The sequence below is a fragment of the Equus przewalskii genome, chromosome 26, assembly GCF_037783145.1.
Source record: "Equus przewalskii isolate Varuska chromosome 26, EquPr2, whole genome shotgun sequence".
Taxonomy (NCBI): domain Eukaryota; kingdom Metazoa; phylum Chordata; class Mammalia; order Perissodactyla; family Equidae; genus Equus; species Equus przewalskii.
In genome coordinates, this window is record NC_091856.1 from 24,895,515 (window position 1) to 24,923,477 (window position 27,963).

Here is a 27,963-nt window from a genome sequence, read left to right on the forward strand (position 1 = left end):
GACAGCAAGAAGTGGGTTCCTGTTCTGTTTGGAGTGACGCAAAGGGAAGTGAAACTAGCCAAGGATCAGGCGGTACATGGATCTCAAGCTCCCTAGGGAAGACGGGTGGGTAGGGGCACCAGAGTAGCCTAGACAGGAGAGATGGCAGACGGGCTACTGCAGCCTCTCCGTCCCCTGGCCCATGAAGAGCACACAAGAAGCCAAGGCAGCCAGCCCAGGACTGGAGGACCAGATGCACCACTTCTGAAAAACCAAGTCCACATACCAAACGCAGGCAGAAACAGACTCTCACACAAAAAAAATTAGTAAAAGGGCACACTTTATTATGTACAGCACCAGAAAGGGAGGCCACCTGGAAAAAACTCTTGCACTAACACTCTCATCCTAGAGCTCCTTCGATGCTTCCTCCCTCCCAAGCGACTTAATTCCAACTATTGGGCTATGAATCCACAAGGCAGAAAAGCGAAGACTGGTTGGTATCTGGAGACAGGGAAACTCAAGGGAGAGAAAGCATTGTGACTCTGAGTCTGAGAAGAGATTTTCAGTTAGGATAGATGGTCGTTTCCTAGTCCTCAGTGGTCAAGGGTAAGCCACCTCACAAAAGAGATAAAATCATTATTTTAAAATTCAAAATATAAACGCAACTTGAGTTCCAAGTCAAAATGCTCCATACACATCTAATAAACTCAGCTAGGAACCTGGATGCATGGTGGGTCAAGTCTTTCTGAAATAACCTTGGAAATGGGGTTTAAAGGTGGGGATACTTAGGCTGGGATGACAGTGATCCAGCTGAGGACAGATATGAAGGGTGACTCTAGGTAAGGAAGCCACTATTCTTAGACTTCTCTAGAGGAAGTGGTACAAATGTCACCAGCAGCTTTCCAGACCAACAGGGAGAATGCCGGGGGGCCCAGACTCATAGGCATTTGCAATACGGAAGATGCTTCCTAATATTACACATTAAGCAACTGGTTCAGAAGGGCTGACTGCTTCCTCTTTCAGCACTAATGTATATGATAGAAAAAGAAAGACTAGGCAAATATATCTATATAGATATGCTAAGTTTGACAGCATCTTCTCAAGCTCATTGGATATTATGTGCCCAATATATTGTGAATTCCTTATACTACTTTAATGAATGGGATTAGTAATCAAGGTATTTCACAGCGTACAATAGTTAAAAGCATGCAAACAGTAAAATATTATAGTTTTCTGAAGACAATTTTTAAAAAAGTATTAGTCCTTATGCTATTCAAATGGGAATGTACAAACAATTGTTTATAGAACTTAGAGAAAATTTTATTTAAAAAAATCAAAACTATTTAGAACTTGATATATGAAAATATGTAAAAGTGAGAAAAAAAAAGCACTTTTGTGACAAGTATTTAGTTGGTTTGAAAGACCACAGAGGAATCATTTTCTGATAAAGAGGCTCAAATAAGTTTAAAAAACCCACATTATTTTAAAAGGACCTCTATAATAGTAGAATTAAAAGTCTTTCAAGGGTTAGGGTGATCATTTTCATTGATCTTGTCATTTCCTCCAGTGCTGACAGGTACTGGCAAGAAAATGCCGACCCTCAAGGGAGGATTATTTTGAAACATGGTTTGGGTTTAGAAAGTAAATGGATGTTAGGAAAATTTCCTTAATTAAGATTCCCCAGAAGTAAGGCACATATGGCCCAGAGAAGCTGGTTGTAGCCTAAGTCACTGTTTTCTGCAAAGTATTTGTCCAGCCAGGGTGTCAGGTGGTGGTTATAGCCTATTTTCTTGCCTTTAGTCTGGCTGCTGATAGAGGGTGTAGAACGACTCAATGAAAGTCAAAAGAAGAAGGATTTAACCTATTACATAATGATCTCAAAATATGAACTTTTAAATATTTTAAAGAGTAGGAGATTATCTGATATAAATTACAAATCTCTCTTGCACAGTATTTACAAGCTAACAATCTTCAGCTGTTGCTGTGATCACTGTACGTTCTAAGAACATCACTCTCAACATGTGGAAAAGGAAAAGGAGGGAGAATAGTCAAGTTCCCACCCTATTCTCTCCTTACGGGTTAAAGGCTGCTTTGGTCCCCCACTTCACCCTTGGAAGGGAAGAGCTCGTCTCTGCATTAGCCTCTGCGGCTCAATGTTTTGCCCCTATAATGCCTTGCAACATATCTATGGGCAGAGGGAAGACAATCGTCGAATTTTTCTCAGCAGCGATGGTGGTCAGCGTCTGAAGGTACCGGAGCTGAAGGGCGGCAGGAGATTCGGTGATGACCATGGAGGCTTCTTTCAGAGCCCTGGATGCATTCATCTCTCCCTCAGCTGCGATGACCTACGGAACAGTGGAAAGGAGGTCAAACTGCAGAAAATCGCAGGTGCCAAGCAACAATCTTCAAACTGGGGTATGTATACCTCGGGTGGTATACACAACTTTCCAGGGAGTACGCCAGAAGTGTTTGAAGGAAATCAATTTCCAGACACTCAGTTTCTATATGTTCTTTTTCCTATAACTGATTTGCCTGAGTATGTTCCTGAGGTCAAGACAACTTCTACTATAGCCCCCTCCCATTTTCCAGGGTACCAAACAAAGGGACAATTCAAAATACTGTGTACGGGTTGAGAAAGTGAATGACTCTAATGACTGGATACAAATCCTTTTGTAAGTCAGACAGATTTCCAATTCTTTGATTTCAAAGAAAGGAAAGAGGACCTTATTGAACTGAAGACCAATAGATGATTAAAAATATTTTTTGATGAAAGACTGCCATATGATTTTTTAGCACATAAATTCAGAGGGAGTGCTAAGGACTGTATGACATTACTTTAAACAAAACTTCCCTTTCCATCAACTTATTTATGTAAATAAGGCTTCTTACTCCTTATTTCTGTAAAAATGAAAAATAAGAATAGAATCAATGCTGAATCTTGTCTCACTCTAGCAATAAGTAATAGCCATCTACAAATACATGAATTTATTCCTCATTCAGCTCACTAAGAGAAGCAATTCTACTAAAACTTTGTTTCTTATTTAGGAGAAATTCTGAAACATTTAGAGCCGTGTTTGTAGTCACAGGACATTTTCAAAAATCTAATTTAACTTACATACTAAATGTGTTGCAGTAGAATAATAAAATAATTCATGACAAAATATATTACATTATATATTAGGAAAAGGATCTGTTGGGGCAGTGGAATAGATATACAAGTTCAAAGACAAAAAGGAACAATAAAAAATTCCTGACTGTTAAGAGCTTATTCACATAATTTTAAAGAGATGATGAAATCATTACGTTATTTAAATTTCACAGGATACAGTTAAAACAATGATGTTAACAGTTTTATTTTAAAACGTCAACATTTAGGGGCCGGCCCAGTGGCCAAGTGGTTAAGTCGGCGCATTCTGCTTCAGCGGCCCAGGGTTTCGCCGGTTCAAATCCTGGGCGTGGACATGGCACCACTTATCAAACCATGCTGAGGTGGCATCCCACATGCCACAACTAGAAGGACTCACCACTAAGAATACACAACTATGTACCGGGGGGCTTTGGGGAGAAAAAGGAAAAATAAAATCTTCAAAAAAAAAAAAAAGTGAACATTTAAAACGTGCCAGGAATTATATGCTTGTCAAGTATATAAGTTCAAAATGAAAATTTTTACATGCTGATAAAATGTGTGATGGAACATACAGTTTTTCTGAATGCTTTTGGGGGTTGCATGGGCAAAAACCTTTGAAGATCATTGGAGTGGTGGGGAGAGCAGGGGCTTTGGAGTTAGACGGACTTGAGCTCAAATCCCAAACCTAACCCTTACTAGCTGAATATCCTCAGAAAGGTAGTTTAACATTCTGAGCCTCAGTTTCTTATGTTAAAATGCAACAGCCCCTACCTCACAGGACCACTGTGAGGAAGGCAGAGAAGGTATATTGTCAAATGCATAAATGGAGGCTCTTGAATAGGAATGGCAAGTGACAAGTCAAGGCCTGATTTCTCGATCCACCTATGCCTTAATTCATAAAAGATTCAGAAGCCAAATCAAGACAGTTACTTTTAATTCATAATCCTAGGAGAAGAGGTGTAAAGATATCATAATCATCAAGATTTAAAGTGCAGTTTCACTAGGTTGTTCTCACATGGATCTCAAAATATTAATGGTTCATAACAGTCCTGTGCATATTGGAATTGGAAGCAATTATGATCAGTGAAATTTCATTCACTTATACAGTAAACTTCAGGGGACTTCTGGGTGTCAAGCCCTGTGTAGGAGCTAGGGATGGAGCGGACTCCCTCTGTCGTTTGGACTAAGATGAGGAAGAACACTTCAGGCAGAACACATGAACAGGTACTAAGGTATGAAAAAGCTGGTGTATTCCAGAAAACTCTAAGTGCCTGAATACCGTGTGAGGAAAGGGGAAAAGTGGGAGTTGAACGGGGCCAGGGTCTGAAGGGCGGTGAAGGCCAGGGTATTTGATCTTCATTCTGTATGCGATGGGAAGCCACTGAATGGTTTTAAACAGATAACCTCATCAGATCTAGTTTAAGAAAACACCCTGACAGATGTCTGAGGATGGATGAGAAGAGACTGAGAGCTATGAGTGGGACAGCTTCAAGAGCGACCGGTGCAATTCATTGGTAGTGGGGATGGAGGAGGAAATGGACTGGGGAGCTCTTCAGGAGGGAGAATCCACAGTTTGGAAGCTGACTGGGTATGTGGAGGAAAGCGGGACAGAGGCTGAGTCCCAGCTTTCTAAGTTTTGGTTGCCTGAGTACTGTCATTAGGTGAAACAAGGGATATAGGATATGGTATTCACTGAGAGAAGGGCTTAGTTTAGAGGCTAAAAACTTTAACTTGTCACGGCAAACCATTATGTCCTTCCGAGGTCTGTGAGAAGGGGCAAGTGCCAGATATACTCAAAGAGAATCATGTCACTGTACTCCAGGGCAAGCACTGTAGAGAATGCATAAACAAGCTCCTGCCACGGGAATGGCAGGCTCTGATTTTTCTCCATGTCACCTCAGATGTCCAGTTAGGTACTTTTGTTTTTGTCTGGACATGGACCAATGGCAAAGATATCTCATCTTCCACTACCGATCTATACACCATCTCTTGGCTGGGAAGCCAGACCCACCGGGCTGGGCACACATTTTATTAATAGAAAAGCCACTCTGAGTGAGCTGCCAAAGACTTAAGTGCAATACCGCTGGCTTTGTCTAAATACAGGCCAAGTACGCACTGTGGATAGGATCTTAGAAAGCAAAGCAAGATATGTGTGGATGTTTGGGGCTTTTGCCAAATGTGCAGTGATTACATATCAATCAACACTTTATCTTTACAAACCATCATTTTAAATCTGGCATTTTCACGTATGTGAGATTGGTACTACTGTCTCCTTCTGTAGCCCAGGTGGGCTGGTCTGAGAGAAGGGCAGAGAAATGAATGCAAAACCCTACAATTTTGCACTCATTGATAGATGACCAGGTCCAGAAACACGAGCCTGAAAGCACATGCCGGGCATTTTTCTGAGAGTTATGTAAAAGGAAATAAGAGAGAATGCAAGTGCAAAACATATTACATTTCAAGTCATTAGGAGTTTGTCTAAAAACTTTAAAAAGAGGTTCAGCTAACATAATGTGAACTTGTGAGAGAACCGGTCCTCTTTAGTGACTGGCTCCTTTCTTTCAAATCGTGTTTGCAAGCAATTATTTGTTCATTCTCTTTGTGGTACAGAGTTTCTTCATATGAATACACCATACTTTATTTATCCATTCAACTAGAGATGGGCATTTGGGTAGTCTCCAGTTGGGGGCAATTACAAAGTGCTGCTGTGAACATTCTAGTACATGCTGTTGGGTAAATAAATGAGAGCCTTTCTGTTAGATACGCAGAGCCAGACAGTTTTCCATAGTGGTTGTACCAATTTATACTCTCACCAACAAAAGATGAGTTCCAGTTCCTCCCTCACCCACACTTGGTTCTTTTCTTTTCTTTTTTTCAAAGCCATTTTGGTGGATGTCTAGTGTGGCATCTGCTTGTGATCTGAATTTGCATTTCCCTGATGGCTAATTAACTTGAGGAACTATTCTCTGAAGTCTCTTAATCTACACACTCTCCTACCCTTTCCCTTTGCAGTTTATTTGTTGAAGAAATTGTGACCCCTTTTTGCCATGAGAATTTGAACATACGGCCTTATGGTCAGGGTCATGTATTTTACGTAAGGGCTAGACTCCTTGTGATTCTGTGTGTCAATCCTAATCTTAAAGACAGTCAGTCACTGCCCGAGACTGCTTCCAGACAAAGCCTACAGCCCCGTCCATGTGGGAGCACAGTAATTCAGAATCCTAACCAGCTTCCTTTATCTCTCCTTATTGTTATTGAGGGAAGATAGGAACTCTTTCCTAACTTGGGAAACACTTGTAGAACAGGCTCAGTCCATTCTGGAAAGTCCTCAAGGAAGCAGGGAGGAATCAATTACTTCACTTTTCTGGGCTTCAATTTTTTCACCTGAATAGTGGGACGGCAAATAAGTTTCATTTTTAGGGCCAATTCTAAGCAGTTGAGGGTGACCTGGAGTGCTCTAGGAAGGTTCTGAGGTCAAATCTAAGCTCAGTGGAAAACAGTGCTGTGGTAATCACTGGCATGGGAATAGGAGGGTGGAGTGGCAGCATCTGGGCCAGGTATTTGTCACCTTCAGAAGATAACCTCTAAGGACCGTTTGGGCTCTGATATTCTGTATAGTCTATGTATGATAAATTCTATTACTCGATGTGGTTTGGAAATGGGGCTTTTGGTTAATGACATATTCTAGGTAAAAGCAATTCTCAATTTGCAAAATAATTAGAGTACAGTAGGGCATATTTAATATCATTATCATAAATATAATTTAGCCTTCTAAATGTGATGATTTTGAGAGAAAGCACTTGAGGGTTCTGCAGTATCACCAGGTTATCATCATAAGCATCAATTATCACATTAGGAAAACTGAATAATTCTGACTAATAGAAAATTCTGGATGCAGCATGTCAAAAGAGCTACTATTCTATTTGGTGCTGGCTAAGAATATACTGACCAATTTGTGGCTTAAAGAGCATCCTAATAGAAGGGCAGGGTTCTGTGGTTACCCAATTATTACCAGCTAACTACTATTTCCTGACAACAAAAAGGCTCCTTGTGCCTTGGAAGATCTGTCAAGACCACAGCAATCCCTCCTACGAAAACTATCCCTCTCCTCCACCCACTCACAGGCAAGGGGCTGTGGGACATTTTTAGTATCTGACTTTGCTCTTTGACCAAAGTTGGACCAAAGAGACTCTCTCTGCTGTGAATTTGGAATCAGGGCTGGTCTGTCTCCTTTAGTGTTCAACTGGAGTCAGACATTCTCCCCCTCAAGGTATCTGCAGTGAGATGTGGCCCAGGAAATGGAATGACTAGCTCCTTTGAGTCTTGACTGTTTTCTGGTCCCTGGCTCCAACTCTGGTGAGGCTTGACTCTATTTCCTACCCTTGGGTTTGGTGAGATATGCCTGTATCCTTCTGTGTTATCATCTCAATAGATCTTTTCTAGGTTTGGTTAACAAATATTTCCTTAGCATCTCCCATAGAGGTCAAGTGCCTACGCAGTCTTAAGACACAGGCAGGGATGATGAAAAGAAAGGGGAAAAAAAGCAGACATCAAAGAAAGATAAGTGAGGGGCCAGCCCCATGGCCGAGTGGTTAAGTTATGCGTTCTGCTTCAGCGGCTCAAGGTTTCGCCAGTTCGGATCCTGGGCGCGGACATGGCACCGCTCATCAGGCCATTCTGAGGCGGCGTCCCACATAGGGCAACCAGAGGCACTCACAACTAGAGTATACCACTGTGTACTGGGAGGCTTTGGGGAAAGAAGAAGAAGAAAAAAAAGAAAGATAAGTGAAAAAAAGGAAAGAGGAGAGAGAGGAAGAGGAAACAGTACGAAGATCCTGAGAAAAGAGAGAGAATAAAAGTGAGGACAAAAATAAGGAAAGAATGAATGGTAAGCAAACTGATAAAACTGCCCATTTGCTCTGAAGTCAGAAGTGTTAATCTATCCTTAATAGCGGATTGGGAGAATAAAGTATGGGACATATAGTTACAAAAGAATGAGTTAACTCTATACATAGGGACCTGCCCACAAGATGTTAAGTGAAAAAAGCAAGGTGCAAAATAATGTGTATAGTTACTTTTGTAAAACAAACAAGACAGTAATCTAACAACCTAGTCAAATAAAACCCAAATAAACCCTGAATGATAATAAGAGCGGTGGCCTCCAGGGGGATACGATTTGAAGTGATGGGGTGGGCTTTCATCTTTACTAAATACTTCAGGCTTATCTCAATTTTTTAAGAACAAGCATGTTTTATTTTTTTGTAATCAAAAAGAAAACTCAATAAGAAAAATAAACTACAAAAAAAGAAGATACAAAAAGATTACCTTGGCTCGGGCCTCCCGGGATGCTTCTGCTTCTGCAGCCATAGCTCTCTGGAGCTGCACAGGGAGTTTCACATCCTTAATTTCCACACGCTCCACTTTTATTCCCCAGTCGTCAGTAGCGTCATCCAGGGTAGCCTGATAGGAAGAGAGAAGGCAAGCTAAAAACGTTCAGCCCAGCCCTGGGGCCTCAGGTAGTTGTCTTCATTGGGACTGGAGCAGATAAGGCACTGGGGCAGAGTTTAGCCAGATTAGTTACCCTGCGGTGGAAGGAATGCTCAAGCAGAGACTGGGTCACTGGGGAGCTGATCTTGATTGTGTTCCTAATGGTGGGGTTTCCTAAAAGGGCCAGATAGTAACTGTTTAGTTTCAGTCTCTGTGGCAACTATTTAATCCAGCCATTGTAGTTCAAAAGCAGTCACGCATAATACATCAACCGATGGGTGTGGCTGTATTCCAATAAAACTTTACTTATAAAAACAGGCGGCTAGCCGACTCCTGAGCTAACGTGACTTTGTGTGAGCCATATTACTTCTTTGTGCTTCAACTTCCTCCCTTTAACAATGGTAGGAATAAAATCATATTATCTATTTCATGATTGTTGAGGGAATCAAATAAGATCATAGATTTTACACACAATGAAGTCTCTACAAATAATAAGACTTCCAATTTACAGTCCTTTACCTTTTTTGAACAAGTCAGGTTTAATCCATCATCTATTGCTCAAGCAGGACTGGAAAGCATTAAGAGTTACAAGAGAAGTCACGGGACTCACAGAGAGAATAAAGCTTGAACAATACCTGCTCTATCTTGCTGAATGGCCTCTGAACTATTAGGTGACAAAAAAAGTTATTACTAATTCTGGAAAAAAAATATACACTGGAGGGAGTAAAAAAAATGCATGCACCTGAGTGTTACTAACCCATGAGCTATTGGTGTGAAAAATATCCCCTTCCATCAAGTTTGGGAAAACCTTTCTAGGAAGAAAAAGGGCCAGTGATTCCTCAACTTGAATCAAGAAAAAGTTCTCAACCATTAAGCCTTTGCTTCATGTTTCAGTTTCTGGTGAGTGACAGCATTAGTGCACTCCTCACCTGCATGTTGTGTGCAATTTCTTCTCTGTCAGAGAGGATCTGAGAAAGGTTCTTGGTGCCCAGGACATTCCTCAGAGTAGTTTGTGCCAACAGACGGGTGGCCGAGTCAGCGTTGGTGATATTTGCCACAGCCAGGGTTGCGTTCTGAACACGGTAATAGACCACGCCATCCACACTAACTGTCACTGAATCCTTAGTCAGGATCTATGGGATAAAGAAAGCAATTTTACATCTGTTAACCAACTGTTTCTTTAACATAACTGCAAGGAATGTCATTCTATAGAACATCTTAAAACACTAGCTGATTTTCTTTAGTAAGTGCTAGCGACTGAATGCTGGTGTCCCTCCAAAATTTGCTACGTTGAAACCTAATCCCCAACGTGTTGGTATTTGGAGGTGGGGCCTCTGAGGTGATTAGGTCATGAAAGTGGAACCCTCATGAATGGGACTAGTGCCCTTATAAAAAAGAACCCAGAGAGCTCCCTTGCCCCTTCTGCCACGTGAAGACACAGTGAAAAGATAGCCCTATACGAACAAGGAAGCAGGCCCTCACCAGACACTGAATCTGCTGGTGCCTTGATCTTGGACTTCTCTAGAGCTATGAGAAATAAATTTCTGTTGTTTGTAAGCCACCCAGTCTATGGTATCTTGTTATAACAACCCCAAAAAACTAAGACATTAAAGCATCAAAAAGTTAATTATGTCTTTAAAATTTTAATAAAACATATTCATTTATTCATTAGTTCTACTAATTCATTCAATTATTCAACAAATATTGAGACTCCACTCAGGTACCAGGGATAAAGTTATGAAAAAACTTGTTCCTACTTTCAAAGAGTTTGGGGAATCAAAGGAGGCCTCAAGGGACAGAGGATGGGTAGTTGCACGTGGCAGGGATGATACCTGAACTAAGTTTTGAAGGAAGAAATAAACATTTTCTGAGGGTGGAGTGAAAGAGTATTTAAGGCAGAGAGAATAACACGTGCAAAGGCACAGAGGTATGGGAAACCCTAGGTTCGATGAACTATCAGTAGCACAGTATCACTGGAAGAAACAGTGAATGGAGAATGTTTTTATAGGGTGAGGTCAGGGTAAAAATATATTTACAGCATGCTACACAAAAATACTTAACAGGACATAGTGAATCAATACTTCCCACCATTAGTTGGGTATACAAGCCCTTTGACATCTGGCCCTCTGGCCTCATTCCTCCCCACTCCCTGCGCACACTCTATACTAGATGATGCACCACGTTCCATGGCCCCAGGCCTTTATGCAGGCTGCCCCTCTGCTTGGATGTCCTCTCCTCTCTCTCCCTTACAACATCACCTTGGCGTATTCTCACTCATCATTCAAGACACAACCTAAGTGTCTTTTTCTCTGTAAAACTTCCCTGACTCGCTCGGCAGAGTTAAACACTCTTCTCTTTGTACCTTACTGCAGTGACGTTATTTATTTACATCATTACTTCTCTGTTAACTAGGAATTTCTTGAGGGCAGTTTGTCTCTGTGTGTCTAGCACTGGCAGAGCGCACGACACATAGCAGGTAGTCAATAAACGAGAGATGAACTGAAATGAAAGGTGGTCCTAGAATACAGTGATTGACGAAGAGTGCCCCCGTGAGTCAGGAGACCGGGAACTGTAGTTCCAGCTCCGCCTGCACCTCCCTCGGTGATCTCTAGCAAGGCTTTCAAACCGTTTGACTTAGAGATTCCTCATTTGAGAGAGGGGCTAATAAGACTGCCCAATTCTATGCAAATTTCTTTGAAGATCAATTAAGAAGAGGTTTGTGAATGAAGCCCTTTTGAAAGGGTAAAGAGCTATGTAAATAGAAAGTAAGAACAACAATGATATAACACCGCTGTTTAGTCCTGCCAGGCATCAACGCAGTAATCCTTTTTTAGTAATCTAAAGATACTTCTAACTTGGAAGAGAAGTAGGGGATTTGTAAATAAAGTATATTACCATCTTGTGTGAAAATTAATTGTTTCCCATGATGTGATGAGAAAATGTGTATCATTTCTAAACGAATTCTTGTGACTGTGACTGTGGCACAGCCAGAACTTTCCCAAGCTGCAGCCTCTCTGCCTACTGTTTATTGTAGACAAAGTGTTTATCTCCCTTCACAGTAACTTCACCGGGGATCAGAAAAAGGGCTGCTTGCCAAGTTCCAAACTGCTCTGCATTCAGCAGCTCGTAGGAGAGAAGGGAGCAGCTGGAAGGCAGAAGCTGACAGCAACCCTGCCAGATGCCTTCAATGTTGATAGAGAAAAATGTCAGAAGAATTCCCAGCTACCCGGAAAGGGGCTCCTTCTGAGAGTCAATCTTCTTGAAAGAAGGGAAAACATGCAGAGAATACAACGATGCTCTCAGTCTTGTTCTTGTGGGTAAGGATGACTTCTGGTGTCACCACATATGTGTGGATTATAAAGTCTGATCTCACCAACTACTTGGATCAGTACCAGCAAGGAATTCCTAAGCTGGTTTCTGGATTTTGTGACAAGAGAAGGCAACATGGCCAGGCTCCACCACCCTGCTGAGTACCTGGCCTTTGGCCAGGAAACACTGACAGTATTCTTCTGTCCCTCCCTTCATCAAGTTTTTAGGCTTTCTGCCTGCAATGGTTATTCTGCCTCCTTAGACGTGAGTACCAGAATGGCCATCATTTCAAGAACCACAATGGAGCTAGTGCAGAATGCAGTTGGCATGAAACTGGAAGAAACAGAATCCAAAGAGCTGCATTTTAGTCCTGGCTCTGTCACTGTAGTCTGGAGGAATTCCTTTGTCTCACCGTAACAAAGACTGCTAGGGATTCTGCTGTGAGTTTCCACTGTGATAATATTTGTGAAGTAGTTTGAAAAAGCATGAAATAATTACTAATATAAAACACATATGCTTTATCTAAAATGGCAAATGAGCAGCTTCTAATTCTTTGGCTTCTAACCAATTTATCTAGACTAAAATCAAGAACCTTAAGAAGAAAGAATATTGTACTAAACAGGATTTTCTATCAGAAACCCATAGAAGAGACATTTGGGAGTAAAAATGATGGCAACAACGATAACGCTATTATACTTACATTAACATTACACTACGTTTTGTAATAATAATAATAACAAGCACTTATATAGCACTTACTACTTATCAGCCACTATTGTAAGCACTTCACATACAGTATCTCCTCTAGTCCTCACAAGAACCTTATAAAGTAGGGCCTACTATTATAACCTCCATTTTATAGATGAGGAACCCGAAGCACAGAGAAACTAAAGAACTTGCTCAAGGTCACAGAGCTAGAAGATGGTGAAGGCAGACAGGCTCTAACCCTGTGCTCTAACCGCTGTGCTAAACAGCCTTGCTTTGTCAAGCACTTTCACACCCGATATCTCAGTTATTCACAGCAAAAGACAACCTTACCTCCTGAGGAGGAATATCAAAGGAGATAGTTCTCATGTCCACTTTGATGAAGCTGTCAGTGCATGGCAGGATAAAAAACAAGCCTGTGACAAAGACAGGTAGAAGATTACAAAGAGACACCAGCACCTCATCAGTTTACCTCACCACTCAATTCTAATAGATCAACCTGATCAATGGAAAGTCACCAGTTCATCTCAGTGAATGAGCCAGAAGCCAGGAATGTTATCCTTGACTCCTCTTGCCCACATCCAACTGTCCCCACCAAGGCCTGTGGATTTCATTTCCTTACTTCACTGTTAATGTCACTCTTGTTTTTACTGAGACCTATGCAATTGCTTCCCAAGTCACCTTTCTATTTCTTCTAGTTTCTCCCCTACAATCCATTTTCTAAGCTGCAAGTAGAACCATCTTTCCTGAAACACAACCACTGAACAAGCTGAGCCATACAAGGCCCTGCACGACCTGCCCCAGCTTCCCTCTTCATCCGCTGCCCTCTCCTCGCCCTGTACTCTCGCTGGGCTGAGCTCCCTGCCGTTCCTCGGCCCGGGATGCTCCCCTCCACACTGCTTTATACACGCCGCTGTTTCTGCAGGAACACCTCCCGTCTGGCTAACACCTTTTCACGCTTCAAGACTCAGCCAACAGTCACCTCCAGAAAGCCTTGTCCTCATCCTAGTATTTCAGGTCAGTTACTCTTCTCTGGGTTTCCATAGCTATCTGTGATTACTTGGTCATAACACTTATCATAAGGGATTGTAACTATCTCTTTCCTTGTTGATGTCCCAACACCAGAAAGTAAGATCCTTGAGGGCACAGACTGTGTTTTAGACTCCACTGAAGTCCCAGAGTCTGGAACACCGTAGAAGCTTAATCCAAGTTTGCCAAAAATAATGACTGAAAGCCTTTGTTTTAGTACGAATTCTCAAGCTCAAACTTCCATAGCTGTAGCTATTCCTGGACTAAGATACTCTTATCAGCTCCAATGGGAAGGGGAGGGGAGAGCAGGGAAGGAAGGAAAGGGTGACTGCAGCGAGACCAGCCAGCACCACTGCTATAGTTATACAACTGCTGCTGCATGGACTCACTCTTCCAAGTCAACAGAGCAGAGACCCTCACAAGGGAAATCACATCAATAGGAAGAAAGCTTTCAGTCTCCACGCATACAATCCAAATCCTAGTACTGACCAGGTCCTTTGGCTCCTCCTTGTAAAATGCGACCCAATCTAAAGATGATGGCTCTTTCATATTCTTTTATGATCTATATTAAAAACACAAACAATAATTTAACATGAGTAGTACAAATATTTACATGCATACCTCTTTAAATATATTTTCTGCTCTAAACACATTAGTTGCCTCTATTTTGTTTTCTTTCATATAATCCAGATAATATATATAAATAACATGTCCGCTGTTTAATTACCCCTGCCAAATATGATATTTATTTACTTTTTCTTTTACTGATTATAAAAGCAATAGATATTCATTGTAGAAAATTTGGAAAGTACAGAATAGCACACAGAAGCAAATCCATAACCTCACTCCTCAGCTGTTAACATTATTATTCAATTTCTCGGGCACTGTAAATAAAGAAAAAATAAAAGCTAACGTCCTCACAGTTTGTCTCCTGATTCCTTAAATTATAATAATAAACTTAACTGAAAATTCTTGGAGCATATTTTATCTTTTTAGGAATATGTAAATGATAGTCCTTTATCAAAGTATTAATAACTTCATAGAAAAAATAACCAGCATTTGGGGGGACTTACCATGTGCCAGGCATGGCAATAAGTACGTTTAAATACAGTAATTCTTTTAATCTTCACAATGGTCCTCTGAAGTAGGTGTTGTCATTTCCTCCCATTTTACAGATGAGGAAACATGGCAAAGGTCACACACTAAACAATGGAGCCAGCAGTCAAACCTCAGCATCTTGACTCTGGAGAACTTGTTCTTACAGGATCATCCCACGTCCCTGACCCCAGAAACTTTTAGATGGTGATCCTTACTTTAACCCTACGGAAGGACTGACTGGACAATGGCTGAAAAGAAGTCTTAAGATTCCATTATAATAGGTGACTAGAGTGAATTTTCCAAAAGAAAGATGAAGGAAAAAGAACTATAGGCCAGTATGGTCTCTCTCTGTCTCTTTCACACACGCTCACACAAAGTAGGTTCATGTGGGTAGACGTGGCCCCTTTCCAGATGAGAATGAAATGTTCTTTACCTTTATGCACATCCATATTGACAATGGGAAAGTTATAACTGTGAACAAGAATGAGACAGCCACCAAAATCCATCCACAAGGTCCAAGGCCCGTATTGGGGCTATCTGTGAAAACAAAAAATATGCAGCTCTCATTATCATTACTAACACGATCCTGCCATCTTCATCCTATTTACTGAACACCTATGCTTGACGTTCTACTAGCTGTTTTATGTGCATTTACCCATCTAATCCTCATAACAACCCTGAAGTTTAAGTGCTACTTTCCCTAATGTACTTAACACAGTAACACAAGTATTTTCCACAGTCGTTTTTTTACCGTATCCAGTAAACATTTATGAAGCACCTAATATTTATTATGCCCTGGGCTTTGCATTGAAGTGGTAAAAGTGAATAAGACCCAATCCTAGCTATTGAGATGGTTAAAGTTTAGCGGGGAAGACAGACAAACATAACACTGGGTGGTAAGTGCCATACAGAGTATCTGTTAGAAAATTCTGAAAACACAGAACAAGGGTAACTCACACAGTTGGGATGGAGGTGAGAGTAGAGTGGGGTGGGGAGGTGATGGTGGTGGTTGTCAGGGCTTCTTGCAGGATGTGAGGGTTAAGGAAAATACCAATGAAAAGGAAAGGGAAGGAAGGAACACGGTCTTCAAGCTGAGGGTATAGCATAATTAAAGTTTAATATGAGTATAAACTCATTTAGACCATCTTTTTAAAAGTAATAACCTGTAAAATATTTCACTAGGTAGATGCACCATAATTTACTATCAATTTCTTGATTATTAGATAGGTTGTTTATGATTTCTTACGATTATTAACAATGCTGTAATGAACATCTCTGTACATAGTTTTCCTCTCACATTTCTGTTTCCCTTTTCTGTATCACAAAATAGCATTTAGTCTGATTACAAAGGTAATTCATATCTCACTGCAAAAAACTTCAAAAAAGATAAAAAAGGAAAAAGTTACCCAATCCAGTGAAAATAAATATTCTTCCAAACTTTCTCCCTGGTCACATATATTTTTTATAAATAAATAAATAAAATGTGTAACCTATTTCTCTCCCCTCTAGCTTCTTTTTTTAGCCTTTGTTGCTATGCATTTGTGCTTTTTCTGTTTTAGTTTTAATTTTTAATCAGTTATAGTTGCATAAAGTTAAAAAAGTCAAATAGTTCTACAAGATTTATACAAAAAGAGAGCAATGCCCTCTCGTCTCTTCCAATTTCTCCTTCCTCAAAAGCGACTGCTCTTTTGGCTGACTATTTTGATATTCACCTACATGTTTCTAAATAATATGCTGGTTTTGTTACTTCTTGGTTTTTCAGTTTTGAGCACTATCTATTCACTTTTTACTATGGAAAAGGATTTTGGTTTCTCTGTTCCCTCCCTCTACCACATAAAATACCCATCCTTCCAATTATGTCATACCCTTGGTTAGATCAATATCAAATTTTACATTATCATGAATATGTAAATGCGATCCAAAGCTAAGCCATATAGTGAAGTATAATTAGTTTTCCTTTCCTGTACAACTTTTTGTTTTTTTCTGGAGTTCATGTCTTATTTCTTCCCTTTGTACTTCTCTTTGATTCAACCTCAAACCTTTCGTCAACTGTCTAAATCTCCCTTCAGAAGGGTCAACTGTTCTTTCAATTTCATCCTCTGAGAGTCTCTCTCAGAGCCGTGTCCGGACTCGTCCTCCCATCTGGTGCGCATGTCATCACTCTGTGACTGCCTTTCACTATCATCCTGGGAAGTTCCCTTCACTTCCTGTGTTGTGTTTCCCATTTTCTGTATCCAGTGTGTTCCTCATTTTTAGTTTGTTTTTCCTTTCTGTGGAGGACAGAGAGACTGCGTAGGCCAAGAGATACTATCACTTTCTTATCAACCACAGGCTTCTGCTGTATTTCCAGGAGCTGTTTCCATAATGGGAGGAGACTGGCAACAGGGGAAGAGGGTAACAGTATGTGCTAGTGCTCAGAAGAAAAGGCAGAGATGGCAGGGAGACAGGACTTTGAATAAACAGGAGGCCAAGAAACAAGAAGAGAATTAAGGCTGGGAGCATGAGAGGAAAGAGAGACACAAGCTGGCATCCAGGTCAAGTGCTCGAACACACAGGATGAAAAACCTGTGAAATACACATAAGTACGGTACTTTGGTTTTATATGACTTTGTAGTTTTCTGATCCTGCGTCATAGTGTGAAGTAAACGTCCTTATGCATACTCAAATAAAAGGGACCTAAGTTAATCCTGGAGGTTTCTAAGTTATAATTTTGGGGGGTACAGACGTATATTTACTGAGAGAGTATTTCAAGCAAGGCCACAGTGCTGCTTGTAGAGAAGGCTCTATCAGGTATTATCAAAACTGATAATAATCACAGCAGCCATTTTCAGGCGGTTTCTTATACCCCAGCCACCATGTGAAGTTACTTTAGACGTGTATCTCATTTACCGATTACAAAGCCCTGTGACTTAAGTATTCTTAATTCCATTTCACCAATGAGGTAACTGAAGAAACGTTAACTATCTCAAGGTCACACAATGGAGGACCTGGGATTCAAATCTAAGTCATCTTACTCCAAAGCCCATGTTCTAAACCAACTTGCACTTTGACCCTTTGCCTCTGAATAAAAAAATTCTCATTAAAGAAGTTTTCATGTTTAGAGCACTTTCTCAAGACAGTCTTCAAACTGGGAAACCACGGTAGGAGTTCTGAGAATGAAATCTGAAGTTCCTACAGAGGAAGCCCTCTTAATTCCAGCTGTAGCTATTTATAGCAAAAGGCAGTCTCAAGGCTCTCCGCCAGGCTCAGGTCTACATCTTCAAAGTGAAATGGATTCCAAACAAGGAATAGATTGGCCACAAATACTTATCCGACAGCATTTGGTGCTTCGAAAATAGTGCTCCAAGTATCCCATATTCCAGGCAAAGTATATAGCTCTGTGTCCCGAACACATTAGACTATAAACTCCCTGAGGGCAGGGATATTTCTTATTTTTATATTCTCAATGTCTAACACAGCATCCTGCAGAGTGGGTATAAAATACTTCTTACCAAGCTTTCTGGCTAGATGTGTTTTTTCGTTTCTCTGAATCTTGATAACCTCTCTTATGGCACTTAAATATTTTGCCTAATACTTAAATTTTTTGCATATTTATATCCCTAATAAATTTCCTGAGAATAGGGAGTGTCTAAGTTTGGGTTTTAATTCTGTTTTAGTGATCTTTACCTCTTTCAATCTTAGTTTCCTCCCCTGTAATAAATATAGATAATGAAGAGTGCCCTTGAAGGATTGAAGTAGAGCTCAATAAATACAGATGATAGTTTTCTGTAATCCTCCCATTTTACTCGTGTTCAAATTTTCTCAATGAAAAATGAGAAAATAGGCAGTATTTACCCTTTTTGATAAAAGCCTCTTAAACGACTTAATTTTTCCCTCACTTCATGCCTCCTTCCTGCCAGGCTAGGCTTGGATATTCAAAGATTCTCAAAAAGCTCATTTACGAATTGAGTTATTAAATTACTGAATTATCATCTATATGAGGAAAAGCCAGAAAGCCCAGCCCAGTTTTCTTGTGTCAGTTTCCACTGTCACAACGCGTTTTTGAAAACTCCAGATGAGTATACAGGATTACAAATGAAGAAATTAAGTGGATGTTCTGGAAACTGGGCTTGGTCTTTCCCATTTCAAATGCTCAGCTAGAAATAATCAGATTGTATACACTGGGGAAATGGCACCATTTCATATTATTCTAGTGCCTTCAAAATGAAACTATCCCATTTTCAACCCTCAAAATTCTTCCCCACCTGGTTATAGCGAAAAAAGGTGCACAAATCACATTTCTCAGGGAGGTGAGGCTTAAACTCCACCAGGCTATAAATGAACCCCTAGTCACCTACCATTTAAGGGCAAATGGAAAAAGAAATTCACAGTCACTCCCCACAATTTCATGAAATGCATTTCCCTCAAGTTTCCCATTCATTATTTTTAAATCCTCCTTACCAACTTCATGAAGCAAATAACGAGCAATCAATCGGAATTCCTGAGATTCTTTGGTTGATATACTTGTTGATACTTGGCTGGGTGAGAACACTCCTAAAGATCAGGGATCTCATGGTCCTTGGGGGTAAATACCACTTTCCCTTGGTTTAGAGTACTTTTTTCTTTTACTACCAAACTCTTTCCTGAAAGCTGCATTAGAATAAATTTTTAACTAACCAAAGAAAGGTCTTTTTGGGTTTTTTTTTTAAAGATTTTTTAATTTTTTCTTTTTCTCCCCAAAGTCCCCCCATACATAGTTGTATATTTTCTAGTTGTGGGTCCTTCTAGTTATGGCATGTGGGATGCCGCCTCAGCATGGCCTGATGAGCAGTGCCATGCCCGCACCCAGGATCCGAAATGGCTAAACCCTGGGCCACCGAAGCGGAGCACGCAAACTTAACCACTGGGCTACGGGGCCAGCCCCTAAAGAAGGGGTTTGAAAGTGAATCTAAGCCTATACTTTAACATTTTTTAATTGAACATTCAAATTGGACTTACCTCCAGGAAACCCAAATTAATAAACCCAAAATTAATGTAAATTTTTAAATATATTGCCTTTCCTCCCCTTATTTTGAAAGTAAAATATTGTCATTATAAAAATTAGAAATTGGAGCTTAACAAACAGAAAAAGAAAAATTTATCTATACTTTGATTATCTCTGGATGGTAATTATTTTCTGCCTTGCTAAATGTCCTTTAAACCTTTTCTAACCTACTTTTTTTCAAAAATGAAATAATGGTATACATAATGATTTTATGTATAAAATGCTTTTCCCTCCTATATTGTGAACATCTTTTCACGCCAGTACATATTCTTTATTATTAAAGGTTGAATAACATTCCATTGTTCCACATGATGAACATTAGGTTGTGTCCAATATTCTCAATTAGAAACTTCTGCACTGAATATACTTTTAGCAAAGTTTCCATGCATCCTTATTATGGAAACTACTTTTGCTGAAAAGGATGAAATTATACAATTCTTAAATTTCTCTCATTCTGGAGGTATCTTTTATTATTAATAATAATAACCATTTATTTAATGCCTACTACATGTCAGCCACAAGCTAGCTCCTTATATACATTATTTCTAATGTTTACAAAAATCTGTAAAGTAGGTATAAAACATTTCTCCTGGAGCCCCAAAGTAATAAAGCAAAAGACTTTCTGGGAAGAGACCAAAAAAACCACAAAACATGAAACAAATGAAAAAAACAAGTTGTACAGTAGTTTGTTGGGTTAGCTTCCAGAAAAGCAGTCAAATATTCTTTAACACAGGCATAATTTCAGAGCACTGTAGCTGTTAACGATCCCATATCCGTTGATTTACTTTAAAGTCTGTTGAACTTGGCACTACTAGATATCATGTGGAGTAATAAATTCCATTTGTCATTGAGACTTCATTCTAAAGTTCAAAAGATACTGGATTTCCTCTTCAGAGAAAGGCCAGAAACATGTCTCACACAATATTGAAAAATCTGACTCAGACATATGCATTACTACACACAAAAGGAAGAGGATGAGGCAAAGAATTATTGAAATACCTAAGTAGCAACATTTAAAGGACAATCTTTTCCTTCTCCTTTCCCAGATGCAGGTGAAACACTTTACGTGGTAAATTGCCAAGAACAGCGTTATTTGCGTGTGGAAAGATAGGATAGGTGGAATTTAGTCTCAAAAACACACGTTATTTTGTTCTAGCAGTACTTTTTGAGGGGCAACAATAGGTCAAAATGAAAGGTCTTGGCAATTTTTGAATTTTTCTTAAAAGCATCTATATTAAAGATATGTGTTCTTTTTGGCCATTATTATTCCTCATCAGAGATTCTGTGTCAGGATTTGGCAAACTTTTCCTGTAAAGGGCCAGGGAACAAACATTTTAGGCTTTGGAGGCCAGAAAGTCTGTCGCAACTACTGACTACTATGCCACCATAGTGCAAAAGCAGCCACAGACAACAATATACGAGCAAGCATGGCTGTGTTCCGGTAAAACAATTTATGGACACTGAAATCTGATTTTCATGTAATTTTCATGTGTAACAAAATATTCTTCTTTTTAAAAAACCCATTTATAAATGTGAAAACTATTCTTAGCTTGTGGGCCATACAAAAACAGGCAGTCAGCCAGATTTGGTTCATGGCCTGTACGACCAATTCCTGTTCTACGTCATACAACTATCTATTGGAGGAGGAGGACGTTATAAATTAAATAATAGATTTGCTCTTTCTCCAAGTTTTTCAAATAAGGGTACATTTCCCAGATTCCCAGTTTCTCTTTCCTTTGCTTGTTTTGAAACAAGGTCTTTATAAAACCTGCTAAGTAAAAATTTAAATTCACGGTGAAAACAGGCAAAGGGACAGACAAAATGTGTATATAAATACATCTTCAATTAATCAAAATTTTACCATAACTGAGTTTTTCGAATGACTGGAATTTTAGGGAAAAAGAGACAAAGAAAGGAAGAAAATGGCAGGAGAAAAGGAAAATAAGAGAAATGGGGAAAAGGAGTAAGGAGGAGAGAGACAACAAAAATGAAGGCAGCATGCTACAGAGAGAAAGATTAACGAACAGGTAGAGGTGAGAGAGAGGCAGAGTTTAACACATAGTGGGGTCGCAAGAAATACACATTGAAAAAATGATAGTATTTACTTGGAGATCAGAACTTGCAGTTCATTTGGGCAGAGGCTTTCAAAGTGATCAAGCACACCCTATAGTCCATCTTTCAAATGATGATTTTAATTAGGCATGGTTTATAGTTCTTCGAATGCCCTTATTCTTAAACCTCTAGGAAAGAAATTATTCTCTGGGCCAGAGTGGCTACAGGCCAGATGGTATCTAGTTAAGAACCATGACTGGAGACTGTAACTTTTCCTCCCTGTTATTAACCATCTAGAGCTCTAAATACTAGACCAAAGCACTGATACTGATGAAGCATGATGTGACCTGAATCACAAAACTTACGTGTTTACCACAAGATATAAAGGAAGGGAAATGGACTAATCCTTTTAAGAAAGATTTTCAATCAATAAGTCCTTTGCTTAGCTCAAAAAGAATATGAAAACTAAGTAAGTATAAATGTTTTATTTCCCAAGCATCTTGAGGATTTTCTGAAGCTTTTCTTCATTGAAATGTTTCTAGCCATAAAACGGGAGAAAAAAACAGGTGAGAGTACCACCAATAATATTACATTTGAACCCCTCAGTCTTAAATAGGCCCCCCTCTCCTAATCTCCTATAGCACTTCACCCCTCTAAACAACACTTTATCACACTCATAATGATCTTATTCAATGTCTGTCTTCTTCATGAGATTTTGGTCTTGTTAAAGCAGTAGAGCACAATGGCTTCAGGGGTGGCTCTGCCAATTATTAGCTGTGTGATTTGGGGAAATTACCTTAAATCTCTGTGCTTCAGTCTCCTTATCTAAAAATAGGGCTAATATGGGCTGGCCCAGTGGTGTTTAAGTTTGCACACTCTGCTTCTGTAGCCTGGGGTTCGCTGGTTCAGATCCCAGGCATGGACCTAGCACCGCTTATTAAGCCATGCTGTGGCGGGTGTCCCACATATAAAGCAGAGGAAGATGGGCACGGATGTTAGCTCAGGGCCACTCTTCCTCAGCAAAAAGAGGAGGGTTGGTGGCAGATGTCAGCTCAGGGATAATCTTCCTCAAAAAAAAAAAAAATTAAAATTAAAAAATAAATAAATAAAAATAGGGCTAATAAAAGTACCTCCTCAGACGGTTAGTGTGAAGAGTAGATGAGCTAATATGGAAGACACTTAGCACATAAGAGGTACTCAAAACACATTTGTTAAATATTTGGTGAACGAGTTGAGTAATTCTGCCGTTTCTTTGGGGGGAAGAAAAAGACTGCCTATTACATAAGACAAACTGAAACTACATGTCAGCAGACAGGATCCAAGAAGACAGTTCACAATCATCCACTGTCCCAAAGCAGTTGCCACACTGCTTTCCTCAAATGTTTTCTTTTCTCTTTTAAAAATCAGACCTTTTCCACCCATGAGGTTAGAATATTCAGGAAGGAGGAAGGATGGGCTGAACACGCCCCATGTCCGGAAAGATAGAAACAGTTATGTTCAGAAAAATTGGAGAGAAAAACAATTTCATAATGGTATTAAGTTAATTTAATTTAGACTAGGCCTGAAATATATTAAAAGAGAATAAAACCCTCCTACTTCTTCAGGGTTTTTTTCTTTTTTTTTCCAGCTCTTTCACTTGGACATCTTAAAAGTGCTTATACTTAAGTTTTTCTCATCAAAGTCTTTGGAGGATAACATGATTTTAATTAAAAAAGAAATGGGAAACAGAAGCAGAAGGAAACTAGATCATAAGGTTCCCAATCCTTCAACTGAAGCCAAATAGCTAAGCGGTGGCTAAGAGCTTGGGATTGTGGTGTCAGATTCCAATTCTACCATTAAATTTTCTCATCAGTAAAATGAGGGCAAAGAACAGTACTTATACCATATGAGAAAATACGTAAAAATTCTTGACACTTAGGAAGTGTTCAATAAACCGTAGCCATTATCATCATGACTTTAAGATCATTATTGATATACTTCATAGGAATAAACTTTTTATTAGTGAATTGCCTCCTGGGACCTGCACACCACAGAGAAAATATTCAGACTAACAATCTGCTTGGGGACTCTGTCTCTGGAGGAGAAACGACTACATCTGGGGAGGTAAATCAGAGTTCTAAACTTTCTCGGACCCTGTTTCATACAACTTTTTGTTCATAAATTTTAACTTCTGGTATAATTACTAGGCTTTCTGAAGAGTCATTGTTAACTTTTTAATTCTTTGTTTTCCCCATTAAATAACATCTTAATAATTTAAAATTTCCAAAGTACATTCACATAAATTTTCTCAATGGATACTCAAAACCTTGGGACATAGATACTGCAGTAAGATTACGTGCAACATAAAGATGAGGAATTGATTCTGGAAGTTGAGAGACCTGTCCAAGGTGACCCAGGCAGTAAGTGATGGTACTGAGATCTCAGTTCAGACTTTGAATTCTAAATTCCACTCTCAGTCACTACACTATGCCATCTTATCATAAATGCACATTCACAATGGACAAGGTCGGTATAATTTTCATGGTCTGACACTTCAGGACAGACACTTTACTGCTTGTGTCTTCAAGGCTAACCTACTGAAACGTCAGGCCAAGTGCCTGGGGTTCAAGTTTCTTTACTAGTCCCTGAGTACAGACAAAGATTCAAAAAGAATGGGGGAACAAGAGTGTGTCAATAGAAAACTGACACACACTTCCTTCTTTCTACGGATTGTGACCTCTCTCTCTCCACACTTTAACAAATAAAAGGAGATTCCTTATTAGGTACAATATATTATCTTGACAATTATAATCCCTTTATTGATAATATAAACCCAGACAAATACTCTATGTGTGGTAAGAACATGTATTTAATAAGGAACACAATGTTTACACCTGAAAATCAACAGTTTGGGTTATAACAAACTTAATACAATAAACTGTAAATAGAAAAATGTCTCTACCAACAGAAGCCAAACATGTAACAACTTGATTTACTCCATGGGAATCTTTATCTCCCTCCTCTGCTTCCTTTTTCTTTCAACAAATATTTTTGCAAATGTGCTATGTACTTGATACTGAGCTTATTACAGTGAGGTAGGACATATCCCTGCTTTCTAAGCGCTCCTGGTCTATGAAACGTGATTTTAATTGATATTTACAATACTGCGTAGTAAACATTATGAGAGAAGTATGCAAAGGATGCCAGGCAGCCACAGATGAGAGGTGCTTACTTTTTTGTGGTTACAATAGTTTTGAGAAAAATGTTTTTCCACACCTTCCTGAAAAATAGGTTTTGAATCCAATTGCTATCACTGTAGCAACATTTAAAAAGTGTTTTTCTTCAAAGCTGACCAGGCAATCAGTGACTGTCTTTTACAGTGTAAAATTTACACCATTGGGTGGGACCAAGAACATATTTAATCATTAAAAAAACTAGATTTGGTGGTCATTTTGAGTTAATTTATGACCACTGATGGTTTAACTCAGATTAATTATTGAAGAAGTTACAAAGTTCTCTCCAGTCTGATCGGCTGTAACAACTGAAATAAACAAATCGGTCCCTTGGCTCTGTTTATTTTCAGGCATTCTCCCAAAGGGATTTGCTCTGTTGACATGGCTCTTAATTATAATAAAAAATCTCTTTGCAATCCACCTGCATTATTTCATTACAAAGCAAATGCACTGGCTTTAAGAAAAGCTGGTCTTGCCGTAGGTTTGGTCATATTTATGCTCCTAAGACTAATCATCAGCAAAAACCTACAGGGACAGAGTTTGGGGTTTCACATTCCACTGCTTTGCTCAGAAGCAGCCCTCTGGAGCGGTCTAATCCAAGAGGTCTTGATGGAAGCTAGGCTCCCCCAGGCTTCTTTGTTTACTCTCTCACCTCTAGAGAAGGTGTTGGACAAGGTCCTGTTTGGGTGTGCATTTTGGAGCTAGCTCAAGGATAGGGAAAACGGTTTGGAAAATGAGACAGCCCAAGTTGTGAAGCCCAGCTCTGAATCACACACAGGTGTGTGCTGATTTTCCCACTCTGAGCCTGTTTCCTTGCTGTAAAATGGTGGATAACAACATTCTCGTTGTGGACCGTTAGGGGATTTCAAGTAGATACTGTTTGTAAAGCACTTAGATAGTGTTTGGCACATGGCAAGCACTTGAAAAATTCTATTTGATAAATTCTAGTAATGGCTTTCCTACCAATGTCCAGATCTCTAAGATTTACATTTTTAAAAGAAAGGTGACATAGACCAAGCAAAATTTTGTTTGTATGTACAATTATCTGAGGACAGGTGCATAGCTTTCATTAGATTCTTAAAAGACTTCTGTCTAAAAAAAGTTAAGTGTAGAACCAAGAAAAAGAACTCAGAAGTGCAAAGTGGTCTGTGACCACGAAAAACAACTAAATGAACATCAAGTACAAAGATCATATTTATTCCCGGAGAACGTCTACAAACAAATTTCCCACTGCACTTTCACCAAACTTCTAACACCGTCCTGCGAGTGCTTTCGTCTCCCACCAGGAGGTCAGGGTAGGAGGAAAGGATCCCACCCTCCTGCCCATCTAGGAAAAGACAGCTCACTAACAAAGAGGCAGCCTGCACAACTGTTACACGGCCAAGTTACAGTCAGCCCAACCCAGACGTAAAATATGGCTCCATTACTTATAGGCTGTGTGACGCGGAAGTAACTGAGCCTCTTGGAGCATCAGTTTCTTCAAGCGTATCCTCCCTGTTACACTCCTGATTTGGGACGATAACTCTCCAAGGTGCTTAGCAGAGAAAAGGGAGGGATGAAGATTTCCATTATTCTTTTGATGCTCCTGGGAAGGAACTAAAGACAAGGATCGCTGGGGAGGGGAAATGGGACTTACATGGGATGAGTGGACAAGGCTGGCTTTACAAATAATCAGAAGAGACGAGTCCAGTGTAGTGTTCTTGGTGGGCTGCTGGACAAGCCCACCCAGCCCCCTAAATTTCTTTCACTATGTCATCCTGTCTGAAATTCCACCCTTAGAAACAATTCCTCTGGATCACTAAGAGCCCCTGGGAGGGGAATCGGCGCTCCTGAGAGGTTTATGCCTCTCTTTACGAACCTCCACCCTCCCCCTGAGGAGTTAGCCAATAAAGGTTCAAGGTGATGGCCCTCTCAAGGGTTCCAGTTCCTTCACAGGGGAACAAGATCCAGCCACTCACAGCTTCTGCCTTCAAGACTGGGGAGGCCCTGGCAGGGTGGGAGTGAGGGTGGGGGAACTTGGGGTTCCTTGTGAAGGACCAAAGCCCCGAAGCCAAGGTCCCTAGGACAAAGGGAATAAAGTGGAGGGGGCAGAATGGGGCAGAAATCGAAGCTGGAAAGAGAGGGGGAAGAATGCCAAAAAGAGGCTTTTTTCTTCCGCAAATACGGCCTACTGTGTGTCGGGAGCTGGGGGCCAAATCTCGCAGATCGGACTCGCATCTCACACAGGAAATTGGCCTGGGGTGGGGACGCAGGGGTTCTCTGCAGTTCCGGAGGAGGGGGCTCCCCCCGGGGGTGGGAGAAGGCTGGGTGGAGGCCGTGGCCTCCCCGGGGATGGGGAGGGCAGGAACGGGGAGTCGGGTGAAAACGCAGGCCCGGGCATGGGGCGCAGGTTTGAGCCCCGGCCTCGCCGCCGCTGGCCGCCCATCACTTCTGCATTTCCTCGCCCACGTGCATGACACGAGATAAGGACCGGGCAGCGCCGGCACGGGGCCTGGCATCTGGCAGCCGGGCGATAAGGCGGGTCTCTGCCGGGCTTGGGTGCTGGAGACACGCCCTGCGGAGCGCGCGGCCACCGGGTGCCGGGCACGGGCGTCACTCTGCACCCGAACACCCCTCATCCGGACTCCCGGCCCGGGGGCCAGGGGGCGGCATTCTCGGCACACACGCGGGGAGTCCGCGCCGTGAGCAGCGGCCGCGCAGCTAAGAAGCAGCCGAGCCGGGCCTGGGACCTGGGGCGGGGGTCGATCGCGAGGGGAAGGGGAGGGGGCGGCGGGCCACCCCACGGGCCTCGCTAGGGTCGTGGGGCTCACCCTTGAAGGAGTCGGGGAGCCGCCGCGCCTGGGCGTCTGCCGTGTGCCGCTTCTCAGACATGCTGCCCGGGCCGGAGTCGCCGCGCTCGCGTCCTGGTCGCCGGAGCCAGAGCACGATCTGCCAAGAAAACC

General features: G+C 40.8%; 1 protein-coding gene and 1 long non-coding RNA gene across 2 annotated transcripts; one reads left to right on the forward strand and one right to left on the reverse strand.

Annotated features, from left to right (window-relative positions):
* Positions 1-302: 302 nt before the first annotated feature.
* Positions 303-27,963, reverse strand: STOM (stomatin). Its single transcript, XM_008527149.2, has 7 exons — positions 27,832-27,963; positions 15,168-15,271; positions 14,126-14,198; positions 12,941-13,023; positions 9,523-9,726; positions 8,432-8,566; positions 303-2,324 (listed from the first exon to the last, which is right to left on the reverse strand). The coding sequence occupies exons 1-7, from the start codon at positions 27,890-27,892 to the stop codon at positions 2,130-2,132; spliced, it is 855 nt and encodes a 284-aa protein (XP_008525371.1). The 5' UTR covers positions 27,893-27,963; the 3' UTR covers positions 303-2,129.
* LOC139079767 (uncharacterized) lies at positions 2,204-3,677 on the forward strand. Its single transcript, XR_011533703.1, has 2 exons — positions 2,204-2,394; positions 3,355-3,677. It is a non-coding gene; the product is annotated as an uncharacterized lncRNA (long non-coding RNA).